This window comes from Euprymna scolopes, chromosome 41 (genome assembly GCF_053919585.1).
Source record: "Euprymna scolopes isolate OS-2025 chromosome 41, ASM5391958v1, whole genome shotgun sequence".
Taxonomy (NCBI): Eukaryota; Metazoa; Mollusca; class Cephalopoda; order Sepiida; family Sepiolidae; genus Euprymna; species Euprymna scolopes.
Genome location: NC_136522.1, coordinates 28,931,173 through 28,952,238, shown reverse-complemented (window position 1 = coordinate 28,952,238; position 21,066 = coordinate 28,931,173). Strand labels below are relative to the sequence as shown.

Sequence of the window (21,066 nt, the reverse complement as noted above, 5' to 3'; positions counted from 1 at the left end):
GGTTGTAGCGGATATACAAACACACACAAAAGCATAGACGACTGAAATTTATAGAATAGACTAGCAGGACCCGTTAACCGGCGTTGTCCGGTGGTAGCATGCCACCTGCATAAAATTAAAGTACGACTATTGTTGTTGCAGCCCAACCACCAACCTCCTCGTGTTAAGAACGGCTTCGAAATAGACATCCCAACCTATCTTTGTTAAGAAAGGCTTTTAGAATAGACACCCTATTTTGTGAGTGAAGGTGTGGTTGTCCAAAATTTTTCTCGATATGTAACTTCGATAATCGCTGTTAGGATTCCCAGGCGCAAATACTATGAACGAACAAAATAAATGGTAGTTGCAGTGTCTGGCGGGCAGAGTATGGTTCAGGGTATTGTATTTCTGTTAGCAAGACTAGAGTTTAGGTGGTAAAATACTCTCGAACACTATCACTTAAAACGAACTAAATTCCTGTAGTCACCTGTACGTTACCATGTAAACATGTAAGCGGTATTGAAAAAAAAAAAAAAGAAACTATAAATAGAACGTTTTCTTTAAATAATAAACAATTATTATTTATTTTAAACAATCTATACATAATTTTGTTTATATTATAAACAATATAAATAGAACAGTTTATAAACAATGTAAACCACTTAAATTTTTTATTTTAGACAACAGAAAAAGATTTTTTTTGTTTTTGAAAGACATATTGTTCAACATATACAGATACCTATTAAGAAAATAAAACTGTGGATAATTAATCAAAAACAAGTTAATTATGCTTGTGACCTATTTGTGTTTAAAAATAAAAAAAAACATTTAACATTAGTTAGTACACACAAATATTTATATATATATATATATATACATAAAAGCAAATTACAATTGTATTTTGCTTTGTGACCTATTTGCGTTTAAAAATAAAAACAAAATATTTAATATTCGTTATTACCTGTGCGAGCCCTCAGAATTTTCTTTTAATTAAGCAACCCCTATAAAAATGAAAATAACATCAAGTACGGTTTTGAGCGCAAAAAAACTACCAGCAGTATCCAGGCTCGAATCTGTTATTCCTAGAGGAAAAGGAGGTGAAGAAAAAGGAAACACTTTAGTCGCCTTGGTGAATTTTTGGCTTCCGGTCTTCGAAATAACGCCTTAAAAACGTATCGGGAGTGGGCGTGAATGACTTTGCAACCCAAATAAAATGAGGACAAAAATTTAGCACAGGTACGATGATGACAACGATTCTCTCTCTGCCTCTCTTTCTCTCTCCCCACCCTCTCTCTCTATCTATCTATCTATCTATCTATCTATATATATATATATATATATATATATATATATATATATATATATATATATATATATCTCCGTGTGTACTTGCTTAACTAAATAAAATAAGATTAAAAAGTTTAGTAAAGCTACGATGGTGACGACTTTCTTCTCTCTTTTTCTCTATCTATTTCTCTCTGTCTCTTTCTCTCTTTCTTTCCATATATCTCTATCTATCTATTTATCTATCTATCTATCTATCTCCATGTATACTTGCTTAATCAAATAAAATGAGTTCAAAAGTTTAGTATGGCTACAATGACGACGACGCTCCTCTCTCTCTCTCTCTCGCTCTCTCTCTCTCTATATATATATATGTATATATATATTCACGTATATTTGCTTTCATATTCTCTTGCCCGCCGTTCTGTAAAGCCACCAAATTCGTGCTTACATGCTTGTTTGTTTATGCAAGAAAAAAGTGTAATAAATATTAACATGGTAAACAAATTATTACAAATAGGAAAAAGAACAATTACTTTGTTTAGGTTATAATGATTGCAGGTTGTTGGAAAGGCGGCCATGTTTGTTAAGGTCTAGAGTGTTCGCTTACTTAAGAAAATGTGTACTCCCGAATAAGCGATTTTTCAACTCGCAGCTAATGAGAATTGCCAGAACCAAATGAAGGAGAAACATTTATTTTTGTAACGGAAAAATGAAAAATAATGGTTTGTGTATAAGTTTATGAGCCAGTTACGAAGGTAGACAAAGCGGTATATGTATATGTATAATGTGTATATTAGTTCCCGGTGTCGACTGGTGGATAATAGTTTAGACGTAATAAATTTGTATGTAGCATCTGTTACTGCAAGCCTACGGTAATTTGGTCCAGAGGGGAATTTCTGCAATCAAAATATCATGTATCGCGATAACATTTCATTCCCTAGTTGATGACACATTCTGCTGACCAGAGATCGGATCTAGCCTTCTGATCAAAACTACACAACATTGATCTGATACTACCAGTTCAGGTTGCCTGAAGATATTGGCTTCACGAAAAACATTGATGCCAGCGTTTTTTTCTTTTGCAAATTTCAATTATATTCTTCAATGCCAAAATCACAACTAAAAATTCCTCTTTACAAAACGAATAAACTAAACACCATGAATATATATTTGAAAATATAAAGAACTTTAAGTATAAAAACTTTTGCCGAAATGATTGAACCTAAAAAGGATTAATGTGCCGTAAAAACCATGAATGCATATTTAAAGATACAGTAATACCTTGAGATACGAATGCATTAAAATACGTTTTTTAATGCGACGATACATTGCATCTATATTTACGTTCTACGATACAACATTTTTTGAGATACGATTTCAAAAATTGCGCGACGCCAAAAATTAAAAAACAAAATCTAAAACACAAAAAAGGAAAAGTAAAAAAATACAAAACGCAAGAAAAGTGTGCATATGTATCAGGCTAGACTAAGCTCTCTCAGCCTTTTCCGCCTTTCTTTAGCTGCTCATCCCAGTCCCCATAATAAGTTGGTTACAACTTTATTGTTTTTATTCGTCCTTTCTGTTATATTTCTGTTATATTAATTTCCTTCAACGTTTTTAATTGCGTATAATCTTTCTTAAGTTACCATATTGTGTGTGCGTGTGTGTGAGCATCTGTGTGCGTGCGTATGTGTGTATAGTATCCTCTCTTCTCTTCATCCTCCTTGAATCCTGTACGTTAGCACTCGACTAGGTGGTGAGTACAATTCTATTTTTTATTGATTTTATTAACATTTATTGTTATATATTAATTTCTGTGTTATTCTTCTTTAGTGATTGTTCGGTGTAATTTGAACATAATTTGAACTTGTTTTGAAGTAAATTTCTTATCCTTGGAACGAATAAATTCTATTTCTTTTAATTTATAGGGGAATACTTATTTTGAGATACCATTTTTTTCAAAATACGTCGGCAATTATGGAACGAAGTAACTTCATATCTATATAAAGAATTTGAAGCATAACATTTTACCAAAAAGTAAGGCTACAAATAGATCAAAAGTGCTTAATGAGAAGATTCTCACCTGGCTTCGATGGGCATTTAGTCCCATCCACTTCAAAATCACAGATATTCACGATAGGGTCACGACTTGGAACTTGAAACCGAGCTCCCCAAGATGGAACGTAGTTAGCCCAGTTGATGTACGGTAATCCTGGCAAGTTGAGCAACTGATTAAATGACAAGAATTTGTTGAAGATCTTCAGTTTTGTAATGTAGCCGTAAAAATTTCGACCAATTACAATTTTAAATCTGAAAAAGAAAAAGAAATTGATTTTAAAATGAAGGCAAAAGTTTCCATCATCAACATGTTAGAAAGCAGTAGCATCGTCAGGTGTAAAAATAAACAGCACAGATTAGCAATAGAGCTATGGCAACGGGTAATGTAAGAACAATACCGTCAGAAATTTTAGTTCCTGGCAGGGCCACCCAAAATGATTTAGTCTGATACTAAGATTAAAGAGCTCTGGTAAAAGCCAATGGCATCTTCACTGGGATACAATGGAACTGTTCGTTTTTGCCAATGAATTTTAAACAATCAACAGCAAGCAAGGCTGTTTAATGATCTTTGCATGCTCCTGTTCCAGGCCCTATTGAGGCGGTGATTGAGGCGGAAGGCGGCTACATTGAATAGATGTCAGCTCTACTACATAATTAAAGTTACCTGAATTTATTTTTTGCAATAAAAGTTAAAATAAAGCTATTTTGTTGTTTTCTTTAGAGCAACATTTTTATCGTTCCACCCTGTGTAATGAGCACCACCGGTTACTCTTTATCTATTCTTGTAACTTTTTGGTTAATATATCTTTCTTATACCTCATCCATGTTCTTTGTTTTCCTTTCGTTGTCCCAACCATGGGTCCACATCAAGTATGAAAACAAAGCAAGAATTTAGATAAGCAATGGGATGATTTTTGATGACTGCAGAGAACCATAAAAAGAAAGGATGTTGGATAGGTATACACGTAGGCAGTGAAAATAGCTAAGAGATCAGTTCGGTACCTAATGCTTTAGCGAATGGACGGGGTGATGTGCTACGAGGTTTGGACTTGACGTTCGTCTCTTTGTCTATAAAGGGTTATGTATTGCTCCGTTACGATAATGTATTGATTGTATATATATATATATATACCCACAAAAGAACTATATAACATGTACTATTATAAATATACACAAATTTACTAGATGATCATATAGATTCTGTTATGAATCTACACACACATACGAACATTGCTAAACAATCTGATACACGAATAAATATATATACAGTCGCTAATACACGTCTAGCATACGACATGGTAACAGTAAATAGACTTTTAGACATACTCGTTCATATATACCCATAAATGTATAAACACTAGCAGAACTCGATAACCGACGGTGCCCGGTGGTAGTAGTATCCCCGCCCCTGCGTAAAAAAAAATTGAAGTACGGTTGGTGTTGTTGTTGTAGTCTAACCATCAACCTCTTCATGCTACGAACGGCAATCGGAATTGACACCCCTTACCTACCTATGTTAAGAACGGCTCTCGCAACAGACAGTCCACTTTGTGGGTGTGGATAGCAAGGAAATAACCGATAATAGTAGAGTATGTAATAATAAAAAAAAACAATATATTTTGGTTAGTGACCTATTTTGGTCATAAATTAATAACAAAACATTCAATAATAGTTATAGTATATTAAAGTACGCACAAATAGGTTCTTGCGAAGCAACATCTAATCTAAGTAAAACCACGATCTAACATGTACATATAACTATAACTTGTGACGATAGTACCAAGTTTACCCAAGTAAAAGAAATGATATCTCTATCTATCTCGTAATGAGATCCTCTCTCTGTCTGGCTTTTCCCCTCGCTTTATCTATCAATCAATCTATCTATCTCTATCGACACGATTGTCGTGTAGTTGTATGGATACTCGACGTCAGCCACGTTCAGTTTCACAATTAAACAAATGATTAATCTAAGGTAGTATGCATTTAAAAAATAAATATGTTATTTTTATAGTAAAATGTTTTCACAAAGAAACCAAAAATGTAAGAGATTTAAACAAAACTAAGTTCTAGTATTTTATTAAAAAAAATAAAACAAAAAAACTTAATCATCAATAAAAAGCAAAGGAATAATAAAACACTGTACTCGGAGTCTTTTGATTTTCGTTTAAGAGTTTTAAATGAAAGTATAGAACCAATGAGAATGATTGGCACTTATTAGGTACGTGCAAAATGAATGCCGACGCTCAAAATGTATAAATATTTTGACCCCTCTCTTTATTTAAAAATTCACCAAAAATCAGTGAATTAACCAATTTATAATGAAATTTTCAGTTTTTATCAAATGATGATTACGAAATATATTGAACCTATTTTTTTTATTTAAAGCGTAGTGAAAATGTATTATTTTGTTTAAACAAAAATATTTTACTAAAGTTATAATTTTCTGTAGTAAAAAACGAATGAATTTATTTTTACTATTTTATGAAAATAAAGCATCGTAAATTATAACAATAAAAAAATTCATTTTTACAGGAAAATTACGAAAAAAGCCCTAAAGTCTGTATTAATAAATTCAATATGACTCGAAGAAAAATTAATTTCTCGAACTACCGGTATTATCATTGAATACAGTTTATTTAATATTTTCACATAAAAAATTATAATATCAAAAAATATTGCTATTGTTTTTAAATTACCGGTTTCGCATAATGATTATATGTAAGATTTTAATATTTTCCTTGCTTCCATGAATGTGAAACTTTCGGCATAACATAACAAACGTTCAGAATAGGAAAATTCGGATGCACGTCCGGGGGGGGGGGAACTAGCACTCCTACCTACTTTTAATTTCATGACGTCACTTTCAAATAGCCTTTCGACTGGCTGAAATTTTGGGCTTCCATATAATTCGAGTTTACAAAACATCCGTTTGTTGCGATTTTGCAAAGGGCAGAATCTCTCGCCTTTTGGACTAATTAATCTATTTTTTTACGAACAAAGTGTTTGTTTTATTTTATTTAATTCAATATCTTAGGACTTTACTCACTAATTATCTTTCCGAACCCAAATAAAACATAAGATTTTGGTTTCGTTTCGTCAGGAACCATCGTTTCATTTTGTGTGGTCACCTTTATGCGAAGTATTCGTTTAGTGGTAAATGATAAACTAATGATGAACCTAAGTTAATATTTTGTAATAAGAAAAACATTTTATATTATTACAGTAAAATGTGGTCACAAATAAACCTTCAAGTTAAGAGTTTTAAAGAAAACTAAGTTGCTGTATTATATTTTAAAAAGAAAACTCAATCATTAAGAAAAAGGAACGAATTAATAGAACACGGTAATTATGCAGATAACGAACGTCGGTTTTCAGACCCAAAATGAAACATACGCATTTGGGTTTTGTTTCATCAGGAACCATCGTTGCATTTTGTGTGGTCGCCTTCATGGAGTGGTAACACGTTAATGGACTTTGTTTTCACAATTAAGCAAACGATAAATGTAAGTTATGTGTTATGAAAAAGATAATCTAGTTTATTTTTACAGTGTAATATTTCCACAAATACACAAAAAAACTTAAGAGTTTTGTAGCGGAATAATTTCTTGAATTATATAAATAAAATGTTAGAATATTGTGCACGTACAGAAATGGTGGTGTGTTTTATAGCTGCGAACTGTTCATTTAGTGGTGGGATAATCGAATAAGGAAATTGTAGAATGTGTACTTCTCAACAAATCAGCTTGGCCGGATTTAGCAACGGAAGAAATCATTATTTGTGTAGAATGAAGGAGGTAAGAATATGGGTTTGTGTAGGCAATCCGTAGTCAGTTAATGACGCGTAATATCCAGGAAAGTAGGAAAAAGTACAAATACACACGGTGTGGAATGGATTGTAAGAGAACTTGTAGAAGTGGGCGTGGAAATATAGCTACTTCCTCTATAAGTTACGACGATAATAAACACGGCGCTCCTCGGAATTAATGTAATATGTTAATATTACGAAATAATGTGTTTGTAAATGCGTTCTATAGATAAATAAGGTAATGGCTTATGGTGTAAACATAATAAATTTTTATGTGCCATCTGTTATTGTCAACCTACGCTAGTTTCGCCCAGAGGGGGAGAATTGCGCCATTTTTATTATATACAGGATGTTATATATACACCCCAATATAGGACAGCTTTTTCATTAGCCTATTACCTGTATTTATGATTTATTCACCTATTTCATGTATCACGCTTTATCACTCCTTTTATTTATATTTTTTCGCTAAGTTTGTGTTTATTAGCCTACTTCATGTAGCTTTTGATTGTTAGTCTATTTTAAGAAGATTTGTTTATTAGACTTTTATTATTTCACTATTGTTTTAGTCTATTTTATGTGCCTTTATTATAGAAGCTTATTTCATATAGCTTTGGTTTATTTGCCTATACTCTGTGTATAATATTTATTATCTTACTAGCAGTTCAGCCCGGCTTTGCTCGGTTCCTATGTACTGTTCATAACTTAATGTGCATATATATATATATATATATATATATATATATATATATATATATATATATATATAGTAAAAACGCTTGACTCATGTTCAGGTAACCTGCATCTAAAGTTTCAAGTGTTTAGACCCAAAATTGGTGGAGGAATTTGGTAGAGTCTGCAAAGGTCAACTCTTTCAACTTTGACCTCTTGACAGCCAAATTTTTGCCCAAAAACGGATTAGAAAGCTTGCTGCATGTCTGAATACCCTTTATGTAAAATTCCAAATGTTTAAACCCAAAATTTGATGAATAGTTTGCTAGAGATTGCAAATGTCAAATCTTTTGAACTTTGAATCCTTTACAGCCAATTTTTCGGCCAAAAAACCTATTAAAAAGTTTGCTGCATGTCTGAATACACTTTATGTACAATTTCACATGTTTAGACCAAAAATTGGCTGAGAGACAATTTTTTTTTTAAACTGTGACCCCAATTTTGACCTCTGAACATTTATTGTTTTGGGCTCAAATCGAATTAAAATTTTGATCCATGTCTAAGTAACCTACATCTAAGATTTCAACTGTTTCGACCCAAAATTGACGGAGGAGTTTGGTAGAGTTTTCAAAGGTCAAACCGTATAACTTTGATCCCTTGACATGCTGGCCGAAAACCGATTAAAAAGATTCTCCTAAATCTCACAACCCCTTATGTCAAATCTCGAGTCTGTAGACCTTAAGTTGACAGAGTAATTTGTAAGGGAAATGTACACACACAGACAGACACACAGACAATTTCACTTTTATAGATAGATTTTAAATAGCTATTTTTATTAGCCCATTTCAAGCAGCTGAAATAAAGGAACATTTTTCATCACGTTAAAGTTTAGTAGATGGGATAATAATTTTAATGGATTTTTGATATGTTTATTGACTTCTTGGATCAGACTCAAGCATCTCTTGGATTGTTGACAAGACCTGTACTCGATGATCTGTCTCTTGATTTTTCTTTTTTAATTTGGAGTGTCGAATATATTATTTGTTTCTTAATCTGTGGTTCCCACTCGCCTTAGGATTTGTCAAAAGGGAAATTCATTTGCCTTGACTTGGTCATGGATATCCAGACATGACAAATGATAAAGCTAAGTCTATGTGAGTCAGTAATTCTATCCAAGTCTACATGATAACGTATATGCTGATTTTGTGTTTTGACTTTTTCCTCTTATCCAGATTGGGTCTTTGCCACAGTCGCCTAATCCAAAGCTTTCCATGCTCACTCAATATTTATTAGCCTATGTTTTTAATATTGACTCCCTACGTATAAAGGCTAAAAACTACTCAAGGATAAGTGTTAATGAAATTAATATATTGTCAGTTAAATGATGAAGTATATTATGAAAGGATTAAAAATGAAAAATGGAAGAGAGAACATTTTATGATTATGATGACAATTATTTATAACAAGTATCTGTTAACATTGAATTTGAAGAAGGAAACCAATATTTAGGTGGTATATTCCACATATTTGAACTACAACTAAATGTTACAAAAATTTCAAGATCTGAACCTTTTAAGAGTTTTTACTGAGAACTTTTCTTATCAAAATAAAAACTTTTCTCATCAAAATTAAAACTTTTCTCATCAAAATAAAAACTTTTCTCATCAAAATAAAAACTTTTCTTGTTCAATAAGTTAAGTCTATTTTTATATATTTTTCACGTTTTGATTTAAAATATTTTCACCTCTGACCTCTTCTAATTATTAAAGAGTATTTACGTGTTATGAAGTGATCTGCTCAGAGTCAAGTATTACATTGTTGCAAAAATTAGCCGTAATCATTTCGCCCGGATTCAAGAAGCTGTGATGGATGAGACCGGCCACAAACCACTAAACAGTCACCATAACATTTTTTGGTGCAATTTTGGCTTCGGAAAGTGTTCTGGAGCTTCTCCGCATCCAACCACTGTGCCGAACGTTTGCTGGTTGTCGTAAAGGACCCACTTCTCATCACACATCGCAATCCAGTCGTGAAATGGGTTGTTTTCGTTGTGCAGAAGGAGCGTAGAAAACACGTCAAAAGACGATTTTTTTTATTATCATTCAATTCATGCGGCACCCATTTATCCAACTTTTGTTTACTTCCCTATTTGTTTTTTATTTGTTTGTTCAACAGCAACTTCTCATGTGGTCTTGCGATGATCGGCTTTAATTAAAGCTTTCAAATGTTCGTTATCAACCGCAGTCGGTCAACCGCGACTGTCGATTTTCGAGGCTCTTTTCACCATTGCGTTCGTTAGTAGTTCCTGGACAAAACGCATCATTGATATCGCGAGCTGTCTTGGCAGCTTCTTGGTCTAGTTTGAACTGGAACAAAAAATTATGCGGGTTTGAATTTTGTCCATGATGTCGAAAAGCCTGTAAAAAAATTAATGAAGAGATTGAGAACGGTAACGAATAACACGATTCGATAGAGCGAAAAACGCGCTTAAAACTGATATGTAACTTGTTAATTCAAAAACCATATGTAAGTGAGAAAACGATATTGTTTTTGCATCAAAGTAATATTCCAATTAATATCACATATGTTACGTTTCCATGCTTAAATAAGAATATTCAACCTGAACATTTAACAATGAACATTTTTTTGTAAAACAAACCAATAAATGGATTGACTCGCGCAAACGCTCTATTATAGATATGCTTGGGTACATCGACAACACACCAATGGTAGTAGTATTATTTTACTTACTTAAAATTTGTTAATTGTAACGATGTCATCTGTAGATTGATTTTCTGAAATTTACGGACCAAAAGTCTTGTGTCACCATTTTCGCTTATAGCAACACAAAAAGAACTCCAATCTTTAAAATTCAAGTTCACTGAGTAACTGTAGTCTTTTGAATTCAGGGTGATTCCTTTGCTACCAATCGACAGGTATTCTTCAAATATGCTGGAATTAAAGAAAAATGGTAAACATTTAGCATTACAAAAAAGTAAACAATGAAAATAAACTGATGGCAATAGAAATTGTCATGATTTTTTTTTAATACTGATGACTCATCACTTATTAAGACGTGGATGCAACTTAAGGGGGAAAGGTTAATGAGATTGTCAGGTGAATGATAAACACTACAATGAGAGGATTGAAAACAATGAATGGAATTGGTCATTTAATATTCGTCTGCATTGGACTTGAAAACGACCATGTTGTAGTTTTTAAGGAAGCAGTTATGTGGCAATCTGTTACACAGAATAAAAATTCATGGGAAAAAACTGTTCTTGGAAATTCTAATTAGTGTTAGGTACATAGAGGAAGAAAGGAAAAGTTTTTGCAACGATGGTAAGAGTTCTTGCTTTGAATATTTTATACAGAGGAACCAGAAATTGGAGTTCAGTCGAGCACCTTCCATGGGAAGAAAGATAGCATAAAACAAGAAAAGAAGACTAGCAATATCTTGTGAGAAAGGGGTTTTAAGGAAGAAAAGAGACCATCATCTCATTTATATAAGGAAGCAAGGAGGATTCATAAAACAATTATCATTCTTCTTAAAGAGAATATAACAAAGTTTTATTCTTTTTTTTTAATGTGTTCAATAGGAAACTCTGATAAAAAAATGTCAGAGTTTTTTTCATATTTGACTGGATTTAACATTACTTTCTTTCTCTATATATTTCGGACAAACCGGGCGCCCCCCACCCTCCACGCTGGTAAAAAATAATATCTATTTAGGTTTATTTATTCAAATCTCCCAACCAGTAGTAATTATTACAAGACATTAATGATAGCGTAAACATGAAACACTAGTGTCTGTAAGTATAAAAATAATTATTAGTATTTATTTGAAAAATATTATAGTTAAGAATCCCTTTAAGAAATTACAATTGAGGTTGTCACGATGTTAATTACTGCTTTTATTATTTTTGTAAACAAACACCCTAGTCGGCAGAGACAGATACGAGACCGACAATCCCTGGAATACGTCACGACTACGCACGCTAAAAATAGCAACAACTTTTCTTCAATAACAAAGAGAAAACACAAAAGTTAATTTTTCGCAACAAAACAAAATAACAGACTTTTTATTTTTGGCAGCAATAGAGAGTGGGGTGTAGACCGCATTTTGTGTGTAGTTAGCCCTGAAAAGGGGTGTTTGTGTACTGCTGCGACTGCCCTGGTTCCCACAGCGATTGGGAACGCTGATTTCAGGCTAAGGTGAAGTCGCTTGTTTCATGAAAGGGCGTTCATGTTACAAGCTAAACAAATGAATGAATATAATTAATTTTGGCCAGGTTACTTACATGCAAACATGTCCTGGTTGTTTATTGAATATATATTTTTTATTTTCCGTCCAAAAATATAGAGTCTGTTATTTTGCTTCGTTGCGAAAAATTGAGTTCTGTGTTTTTCCTTTATTATTGAAGAAAAAGGTGTTGCTATTTTTGGCACGCGTGGTTGTGGCTATTTCCGGGAGTGTCGGTGTTGAATCTGTCTCTGATGACCAGCGTGTTTGTTTACAAAAGTAATGAGGGCGGTTATTGGTACCGCGACAAGCTCTCAATAGTGAGGGAAAGGGAGCGAGAGAGAGAGAGAGAACAAGAGAGAGAGAGAGAGAGAGAGAGAGAGAGAGTGTGTGTGTGTGTGTGTATTTGAGTGAGAAAACGAAAACGATTGTAGAAATTCTTGATGAACGTATGTGATTCCAATATTGAAATACTCTATAGTCCCTACCACTTAAACTGCATGTTAAGTAAGATCAGATTCAATGTGTGTTTATCGATAAAAATACAATTTCAAAGCGAAATGTAATAGACAAACAAATGGACAGAATCTCTTATTGATCTCAAAACATAAAAAGAAATACTTACTTCATTGAATAGTTTTTAAATAGAGTGACGAAAATTTCTTCAGAATTCATCTGGTCGGAAAACAGAATTTTCATGCAAACCGAAAAGTTGTTTTCTTCAAATGTTGCATAGCGTGAAAGAGTCGCTCCTCCTGAAACACGCGACTCAAAGAAAATATCGAAATTTTCACTTGAACCTGAAAAAAATATGGTTATCTATTTAGAGAATAGAAATAAACTAGAAATGCAAATAAATACCTGATATATAATATATCCTGGGTTACACCGGCATGTTGGAAATTGTGAGTTTGCAAAAACAGTTCAAGAGGTTATGGTTGACATGTGCCAAACGCGGTAGCTAGTGTCGATTGTGACAACCGAGGGTGATTGAGTTTGTGTCAAAGAAAAACGATGCATAAAAAAAAGAGAAAAGATATCTTTTTGCTCGCATGCAAAAATGTGACAATGACTCCCACTCGAAGGTCTTAAATTTATTTTTTTGTTTCTTTTGTCTCGCCTATTGGATGATTTTCCAGACTATTTAAGAAACAAAAAAGGGGAAAACAAACAAATACCAAATGAATAAATGTTACTAAAGGCAATATAAATACTTAGTAAAAGAATGTATTTAACTTTTACAAAGGAAACAATTCGAACTTTCGCATTACATTAAAATAAAAGTTTAAGCATGATGCAAAAATAAAAGGATATGTCAGTAATTAATTTTCAATTCATGAAAAACATTTTGAATGTCTTCAAAATAGGTTTTAAAATACACTTACATTTTATATTGGAAAATTTATGAGGACACTTTTCTTCTATTATCTTTTACAATTATTCTAATAAAATGTAATAAATTAAAATCCTATTACCAGATTTAATTCATCATAATACATTTCGGCTTATTCATAGATACGTCAGAAATTATAAAATTGTGTTAATAGTTCGAAAAAAAAACTGTGTCTGTTCGAAATGTGAAAGGAATTCAGCAGTATTTAAACTATCGAATGGAAAGCCACTTTAATAGTATTTGAGGTGCAGCACTTAGTTCCTATTTAAAAGTATATCCCCCGATAATAGGATGATCATAAAATCTGTTTTCAATCGATTTCGTAATTGCTTAATATTTCTACAATTCCAAAATTAAGTAATTTTATGTTGCTAATTTTTCAGTTTCCAATTTTCTATTGCATCATTAAAATATCAATGATGCTTGAAAGTATTTTTCTTGACAAAAATATTTTGTTTAATTTTTCAATATTTTTCGGGACATGTAAATCAACTGCTTTCTTCAAAAGATTACACAGTAAATTTATGCAATTTTTTAATTTATTTTTATTTTACAAGTAAAATAAATTTACATCGTATTTTGATGGTATTACCATTTTAGTTTTAGTGATAATTTAAAAACAATAAATATTTATCATTAGTACCAATAATGAAAAATTAAGTTAAAAATTTAAAAGAATCAGTTTGGAATTGGAAAATAGGGGTATATTTTTTCGATTCCGATACCTCCAAAAGTTCCAATTTTTTATAACCTTAAAGGCTCATTTTGATAATAAATTTCAGATTTTTTGTTAGCTTTTATTTATTTATTTTTTCTATTTTCTACCCTCTATTTTTTAGCCTCTGTATATGCCGCCCTGGCACGTGCCACCTGACCCAGTCTCCCGCCTCCATTTGCTATGCCACTGCTTCAGGTGTATATTGTTGAACTCGCGAATCTTTCTATTGAACTCAGGAATCTTCTGCAGGTTCAATCCTCAGTCACCCACAATACAATTGTGAATTACTTAAAACTTCACCTCGGTCATGGATGAAGGAAAGAGAACATACCCCTCAGCTCAAAATTCTGTGCAGATTTTCGATTTCGACATGAAAATTCCTGAGTTTGACATAAAGATTCCCGAGTTTGACAAAATACATGAACCAAAACGTTGTACCAACACCACTCAAGCCTGAAGAATCCAAATAATACAAATAAATTATTTTCGTATTGTTTAGATTAATTGGACGGTGCTCATCTTGGATGTTATCTGCACAACGATTTGGTCGATGTAACCTCCGACCTTCGCTAGGAGTAAAAATCGTTTTGGCAGGAAAAGGTGGGGGGAGCTCAATTTTTGGGTCTAACTGGAAGTAAGTTTACAGCACTCTGATGCCCATCTGGCATCAATTGAAATGAATGAGTCTCGTCTTGGGGAGGCTTCATGTTTTGGCAAGCTTCTGGGCTTGACCCTTACTTTCGATTTGAAATGAAACACATATATCAAATCCATTGTCTAGGTCGCTGGAAAAATGGTAGGATCCTTCTACCGCTCCAGTAGATATCTTACTCCTGATGCAATTCTCTACTTATATAAAAGCCAGGTACGGCAAATAATGAAGTACTGTTGCCACATCTGGGCAGGAGCTGCTAGAAGCACCTTATCCTGCCTTGACAGAGCCCAAAATAGATTCTATAGCTTTTCTCTTCCCTGCAACCTCTTTCTCTCAGAAGAGATGTTGCGAGCCTGTCTCTGCTTTATCCTTATTTCCATGGCAAGTGCTCGTTTGAGCGTTTATCTATCCCCCCTCCCCTGCCAAACTTTCACGAAAAACACTCGTCTATCCAAAACCACTATCAATACTTTCCTACACTCCTTATCTGTGCCTAAACCTAAATATAGATTCCATGAACAAAGCTTCTTTCTTAGAACTGCACGCCTATGGAACTCTCTTCCGTTGGCCTGCTTTCCAGCTGACTACAATATGATTGTCTTCAAGTCCAACGTAAACAATTTCTTGGTGAACCGTCCCCCTCAGTAATCCAACTTAGAAGATTCCACTACTTATGTTTACTACGCTATAATCACATTGACTAATGTATACATAGTAACCTTTATCCTCGAGTGACCTCTGAACCTTGATAAGTGATTCCTGTGTAAAAATAAACCCTTGGAGTGTAGTTTGTAATTTATTGTCATTAAAATTTTAATTAAATCCATCAACCAATTGTCAGTTCTTAAAAACCTAATATTTACGAAACTAAGAGGTTGCTGGTTTCAGTGTGGTTAATCTGGTATTATACGTTTTTTTTAAATCAAATGTAGTTTTGTTGGGGTTTTTTATATGTTCTCGTTATGGCTGATAGGAAATAAAGATTGGGAAGTAAAAAAAAGTGGAAGAAATGAAGGAGGTGAGAGGGGAATGAAAGGGAAGAAAAAATCGTTTGTATGTGAGAAGAAAAAGCAGACATAGTAAATGAAGGTAAATCTGAAAAAAAAAATGCGGTAACTATTTGGGGTTATCTCCCTTGAGAGTAATGGGCATTTCTAATAGAAGAAAGGAGGTAAAGAAGAAAACTTAAGTGATTTCTAAAGGAGGAGGGGTAAAAAATATTAATATCTAATGAAGTTGTGTTCTTGTCCTTAAAGCTCAACTGGGTTGTTAATGTATGTGATTAGCCGTAAATTTATAATAAATCTCCTATATGTTGTTAATGTATGTGATTAGCCGTAAATTTATAATAAATCTCCTATATGTTGTTAATGTATGTGATTAGCCGTAAATTTATAATAAATCTCCTATATGTTGTTAATGTATGTGATTAGCCGTAAATTTATAATAAATCTCCTATATGTTGTTAATGTATGTGATTAGCCGTAAATTTATAATAAATCTCCTATATGTTGTTAATGTATGTGATTAGCCGTAAATTTATAATAAATCTCCTATATGTTGTTAATGTATGTGATTAGCCGTAAATTTATAATAAATCTCCTATATGTTGTTAATGTATGTGATTAGCCGTAAATTTATAATAAATCTCCTGTATGTTGTTAATGTATGTGATTAGCCGTAAATTTATAATAAATCTCCTATATGTTGTTAATGTATGTGATTAGCCGTAAATTTATAATAAATCTCCTATATGTTGTTAATGTATGTGATTAGCCGTAAATTTATAATAAATTTCCTATATGTTGTATGCTTTAAACTTTGTCCTAGCCCGGGTTCTGGTGCCCGTCTCTGACACAGCCACCAGTTCAGGCCCATTTGATAGACCAATAGGTACGGTCGGTGCTACCCCCCCCCCACACTAGACCGGTGCTTGCCCCCCCCCCCGAACCGTATCTGTAGAGGAGTTCATCGCATTATATATAAGGAGTGCACTGACAGTAACATTATCAAACCCCTGCCAAGAGTGGTGGAAAAATTATCCACAAGGATAATATCTTTGGTCACCACAGACTGGAAGAAAAAAAGTCTGACAGGGGTTTCAAAGGACATCATGGCTGAGATGCTGGGGGATCTCCAAATACCTGCGAAGTACATTTGTCGTCGCAGTTAAGCCATGTGGGACCTGCTGCTGCCAACCATCAATGACACGGTCAAAATGTCCAAGAGCGACTTGAAGTGGAAGCATCTGCGCTTCAAGCCGATATATCTGAGCAAGAGTCAAACGACTGTTTATATTTTAGACGTCCCCTGGTTCCTTGACTCTGTGCAAATAGGTGCAATAATGAGCCAATATGGGGACGTTAAAGCTGTCCTCATGGCCCATGGGCCCCGTAGCCTTATGGTAGGGGACTACTCAGTCAGAATGCGTTGTGACTGGGAGGGCTTCAAGAAAATCCCGGCCCTGCCCAGAAATGACATTTGGATGATGAGCATCATCATCGAGAGGCGAAAACTGCACTGTTGGCATTGCCAACTGATAGGCCATATGACGAGAGATTGTCCTAAACGGATCCCTCAAGCAAAAGCCGCAGAAAAACAGAAGGGTGTGGCACCAGCAGCCCCTGAGAAGCCAGCTGGAGGGGGCATAGAAAAACACCAACTGCAACACCTTCAAGAACATCGGACGGCTGAACCAAGGTGGTTAAAAAGAATGGAAGAGCCACAAAGACCCCTCCACAAGAGAGCAGCCCTCTGAGGTAAAGGTCGGCCAGTTCCTGCAGGATCGTCTATGAGTTCTTCCACCAACGTGAACACTAAGGAAGTTGCCAGCAGCCAAAAAAGAAACCATCCGGTCTCCTCATACGACTCAGAAGGGGAGCAAGACAAAGGACAGGCTACTGTGGTAAAGTGCCAAGTGTCGACAAAAGAAAATAAAAAGAAGGCAAGAAAAAATAAGGAGGCTGGGTCTCATTCCCTGTCTCCTATGAATATAGAGAATACTGTTTCTACGGTTCAGCCACCCAAAACCCCAACCCAAACCCCTTCGGCTGAACCAAAATCCCCATCCCTTTTTGAAACCCACCCAGCCGGTGCCCAATCATTTTCCGGCAAAGGCCGGTGACACAAAAAAATAGCGGCAGAAGAGCCATCTCAGCATCTCCTGTAAGGAGAGAGAAGACCAAAAACTGTCCCTACCTTCCTGGAGACCGGATCTGCGATGTAGATTCGCTTCAAGCTGACACTTACATAACACAGCGTCATAGGGGTCTAATAAAGCCGCTAAGGGAAATGAAAACTATTGATGGTTACAAATCTCCAAAACTTCCCAGACGCCCCCTTAGTCATGACTTTTGTGCGTCAAACAAGAACAGGACGCACGAAGGTCATGTGGAATATGATCGAGGAAGCGAAGGGGGCGAATTTAAAGTTGGTAGAAGAGGAGCACAACTCCCTCAATCAGCTGGCACCCAGGTGTGAAGGGAGGGTCCCTATTTACGTCCACCCTTCTTTTTATAGGGCCTTTAAGTTAACGTTTCCGTTGGATGTTGGAGGCATTGCGTGAGATGGACGAGTAATGTCCGAGTTGCTTTCCGGCAACCTCGCCCAATCCTGCAGCACCCTAATTCCCAAAGACTTTAGGCCGGTGGTTGCAGATATATAGGCACAATGGCTACGTCCTTGAGCCTGTGTGGTTTGAATGTAAGGGGCATGAGGTGCGAAGCAAAGCCACTAGGGTACTGAGGGACCTCATGTCCATGAACATAGATGTGGCTACGTTACAGGAGACTCACTACAATTTCGTTGACGATCATCGGGTGCTGGAGGGGCATTACAATGTCTTTTCAGCATACGGTGATAGCCAAAGTAGGTTTTTTTTTTGTTAGGTGCACCCTTTCTTTAACGGTGAGCGTTGCTCACGCGGATACTGATGGTAGACTGATCGTGGCAAACAGAGCGTTTTGAGTTGTTGCGGTGTATGTGCCCAATTGCGTACGGGAGCGTGTTTCCTTTTTCCGGTGGTTGGAGGTGTTTCTCGGGGGTTCGGAACGGTTAGTCCTAGTGGGTGATTGGAATGCCATCCTTGATCCCAGGGTAGATAAGGTGCGCGGGACTAGAGGGATGGATGGGTGTGAAACCAGTCTGTCGGACCTGATGGCAAGATGCGATATGACATGACCTGGCAGGAGGCAATGGCAACAATGCAGCCTCCTCTCTTCCACTATTATAGACATGGTCCAGGTTTCGCATGTTAGCTGTGCCGGGATAGCCCTGAATCCTGGTTTATCCACTCTCATTCTCAGGTGGTAATCTCCGGTGAGTATATTTCTGCCCTACGAACTGTATTTGAGGCTGTCGCCCATGTTTGTTCCTCTTCTGATGGGTGTGTTTAATCACTGGTTTGCTCAGGGATCCATCCCTGGGCAGGTAACCAAAGGAGTGGTCACACTACTGAAGAAAAGAGAGCAGCATGGTGGAGAGGACTTAGATGATTATAGGCCCATCACTCTGCTAAACACAGAGTTGAAGATTTTGTCCCGCGTTCTTGATAACCGACTGCAGGTTGTTATCAGCGACTTGGTCAAACCAGATCAGACTTGCTCTGTGAAAAGGAGATCGATTCAAAACAACTTGCACTTGGTACGCACGATCATAGAGGGGTTAGAAGACGATACAGGAGCCACGCTGATCAATTTAGATCAGTCCAAAGCATTCGATAGGGTCGACATGATTTCTTGTAATCTGTTATGGAGACTGCCGGCTTTGGTCTGGACTTCCACAAGTGGATCTCTGTTCTGTATTGTAATTCTGCAGTAGCGGTACAAGTAAATGGTATGTTGTCAGAGTCCTTTGGGTTTCTCTCAGTCAGTGCGCCAGGGTTGTCCACTGTCGCCTCTGTTATATGTCCTGGCGTTAGAGCCCTTCCTTTGCAAGTTAAGGGACGAGGCGGCTAGACCATTCCTGCGTGGCATAGCTCTACCTGGTGGCAAAGTTGCCAGGGTTCTGTGTACGCTGATGATGTCACCGTCATTGTAGGGCGAAGGATCGATGTTAAAGCGGTGATGGAGGCGGTCCCTGAGTATGAAGAAGTCACAGGGGCCGTAATCAATCGCAGCAAGTCCGTTGGCCTGCAGTTGGGTGCCTGGACCTGGGTAAACTCGCTCCCAGGTGAGTTCGGCTGGACGGATGGCCCGGGAAAGATTCTTGGTGTGTGGTTTAGGCCTGGACTCCAGCTGGACAAAAATTGGTCGGAAGTGCAGACAAAGGTCGAGTCGTCAGTAAGGACTTGGACCCGCAGGGGCTTGTCCCTGAGGTGTCGTGCGGAGGCGTGTGCAACTTATGTCTTTCCGCTGATCCTTTACCACTTGTCAGTACTTTCCCTGCCTGCAGACCGCTGTAGGCTTTAGAGCGACTCCTTTTCAAAATTCTTTGGAAGGGGGGAAAGCCGTATGTCCGTAGACAGGTCTGTACACAGAAACTCAGTGAAGGAAGCTTGGGAATGCCTAACTTATTAAGTCACAAGTACGCCGAAAGATTGGCGTTCCTGAGTCAGACACTGCTTGAGGAATCACACTGGGTACCAATTGTGGCGCAAGCTTTTCCACAGCTCATATATATATATATATATATATATATATATATATATATATATATATATATATACTAGCATTTCAGCCCAGCGTTGCCCGGGTGTTTGGATGTGTATGTTGAGCAAAAAAAAAAGAATGGCAGTAGGAAGGCAGGGTCGAACCCGTACCACGTGTTTCTTAGGTTTGAGTCGATGTATTATAAACATACGCACACACATACAGACACACACACACACACACACACACACACACACATATATATATAATGTGCGGAAATTTCTCGAGAGCTCTTTCGGCTATCATCTCGTCAGGAAAAAATCGATAGCATACAATATTATTGGCGAAATTAAAGAGCACTACGGGGGATTTTGGATGTGCCAAAAATAAGAAAAAAACGATTAAAAGAAAGATTTAATCTCTAAATACTGCGTTTAAAAGCGACTAAAACTTGGCACAATGAGGGAAAAGATAAAAACAACGCGGGAGAAAAGGGTCAAAGTTCCCCAAAGAGAAATAATGTTTTCTTTGTCTCCTTTTGCCGACATAAAGAAGGTTTTCGAACCGCAATAGAGAAAGATTCCAAAATCTTTAAATGGTTTTTGGAGTCTTCTCTGTGTAACACCTCAAACAACTCTATTTTATATTTATCAGCACAGCATGGATTG

General features: G+C 35.9%; 1 protein-coding gene across 2 annotated transcripts in view; it reads right to left on the bottom strand.

Annotated features, from left to right (window-relative positions):
- Positions 1 to 21,066, bottom strand: part of LOC145266452 (uncharacterized) — a 582,076-nt gene that overhangs the window by 227,489 nt on the left and 333,521 nt on the right. For both annotated transcript variants that reach the window (XM_080122128.1, XM_080122127.1), the window contains exons 22-24: positions 12,670 to 12,844; positions 10,553 to 10,753; positions 3,350 to 3,576 (exon numbers count right to left, since the gene is read on the bottom strand). In XM_080122128.1, the coding sequence (XP_079978254.1) occupies positions 3,350 to 3,576; positions 10,553 to 10,753; positions 12,670 to 12,844 (603 nt within the window). The remainder of the gene's footprint in view (positions 1 to 3,349; positions 3,577 to 10,552; positions 10,754 to 12,669; positions 12,845 to 21,066) is intronic.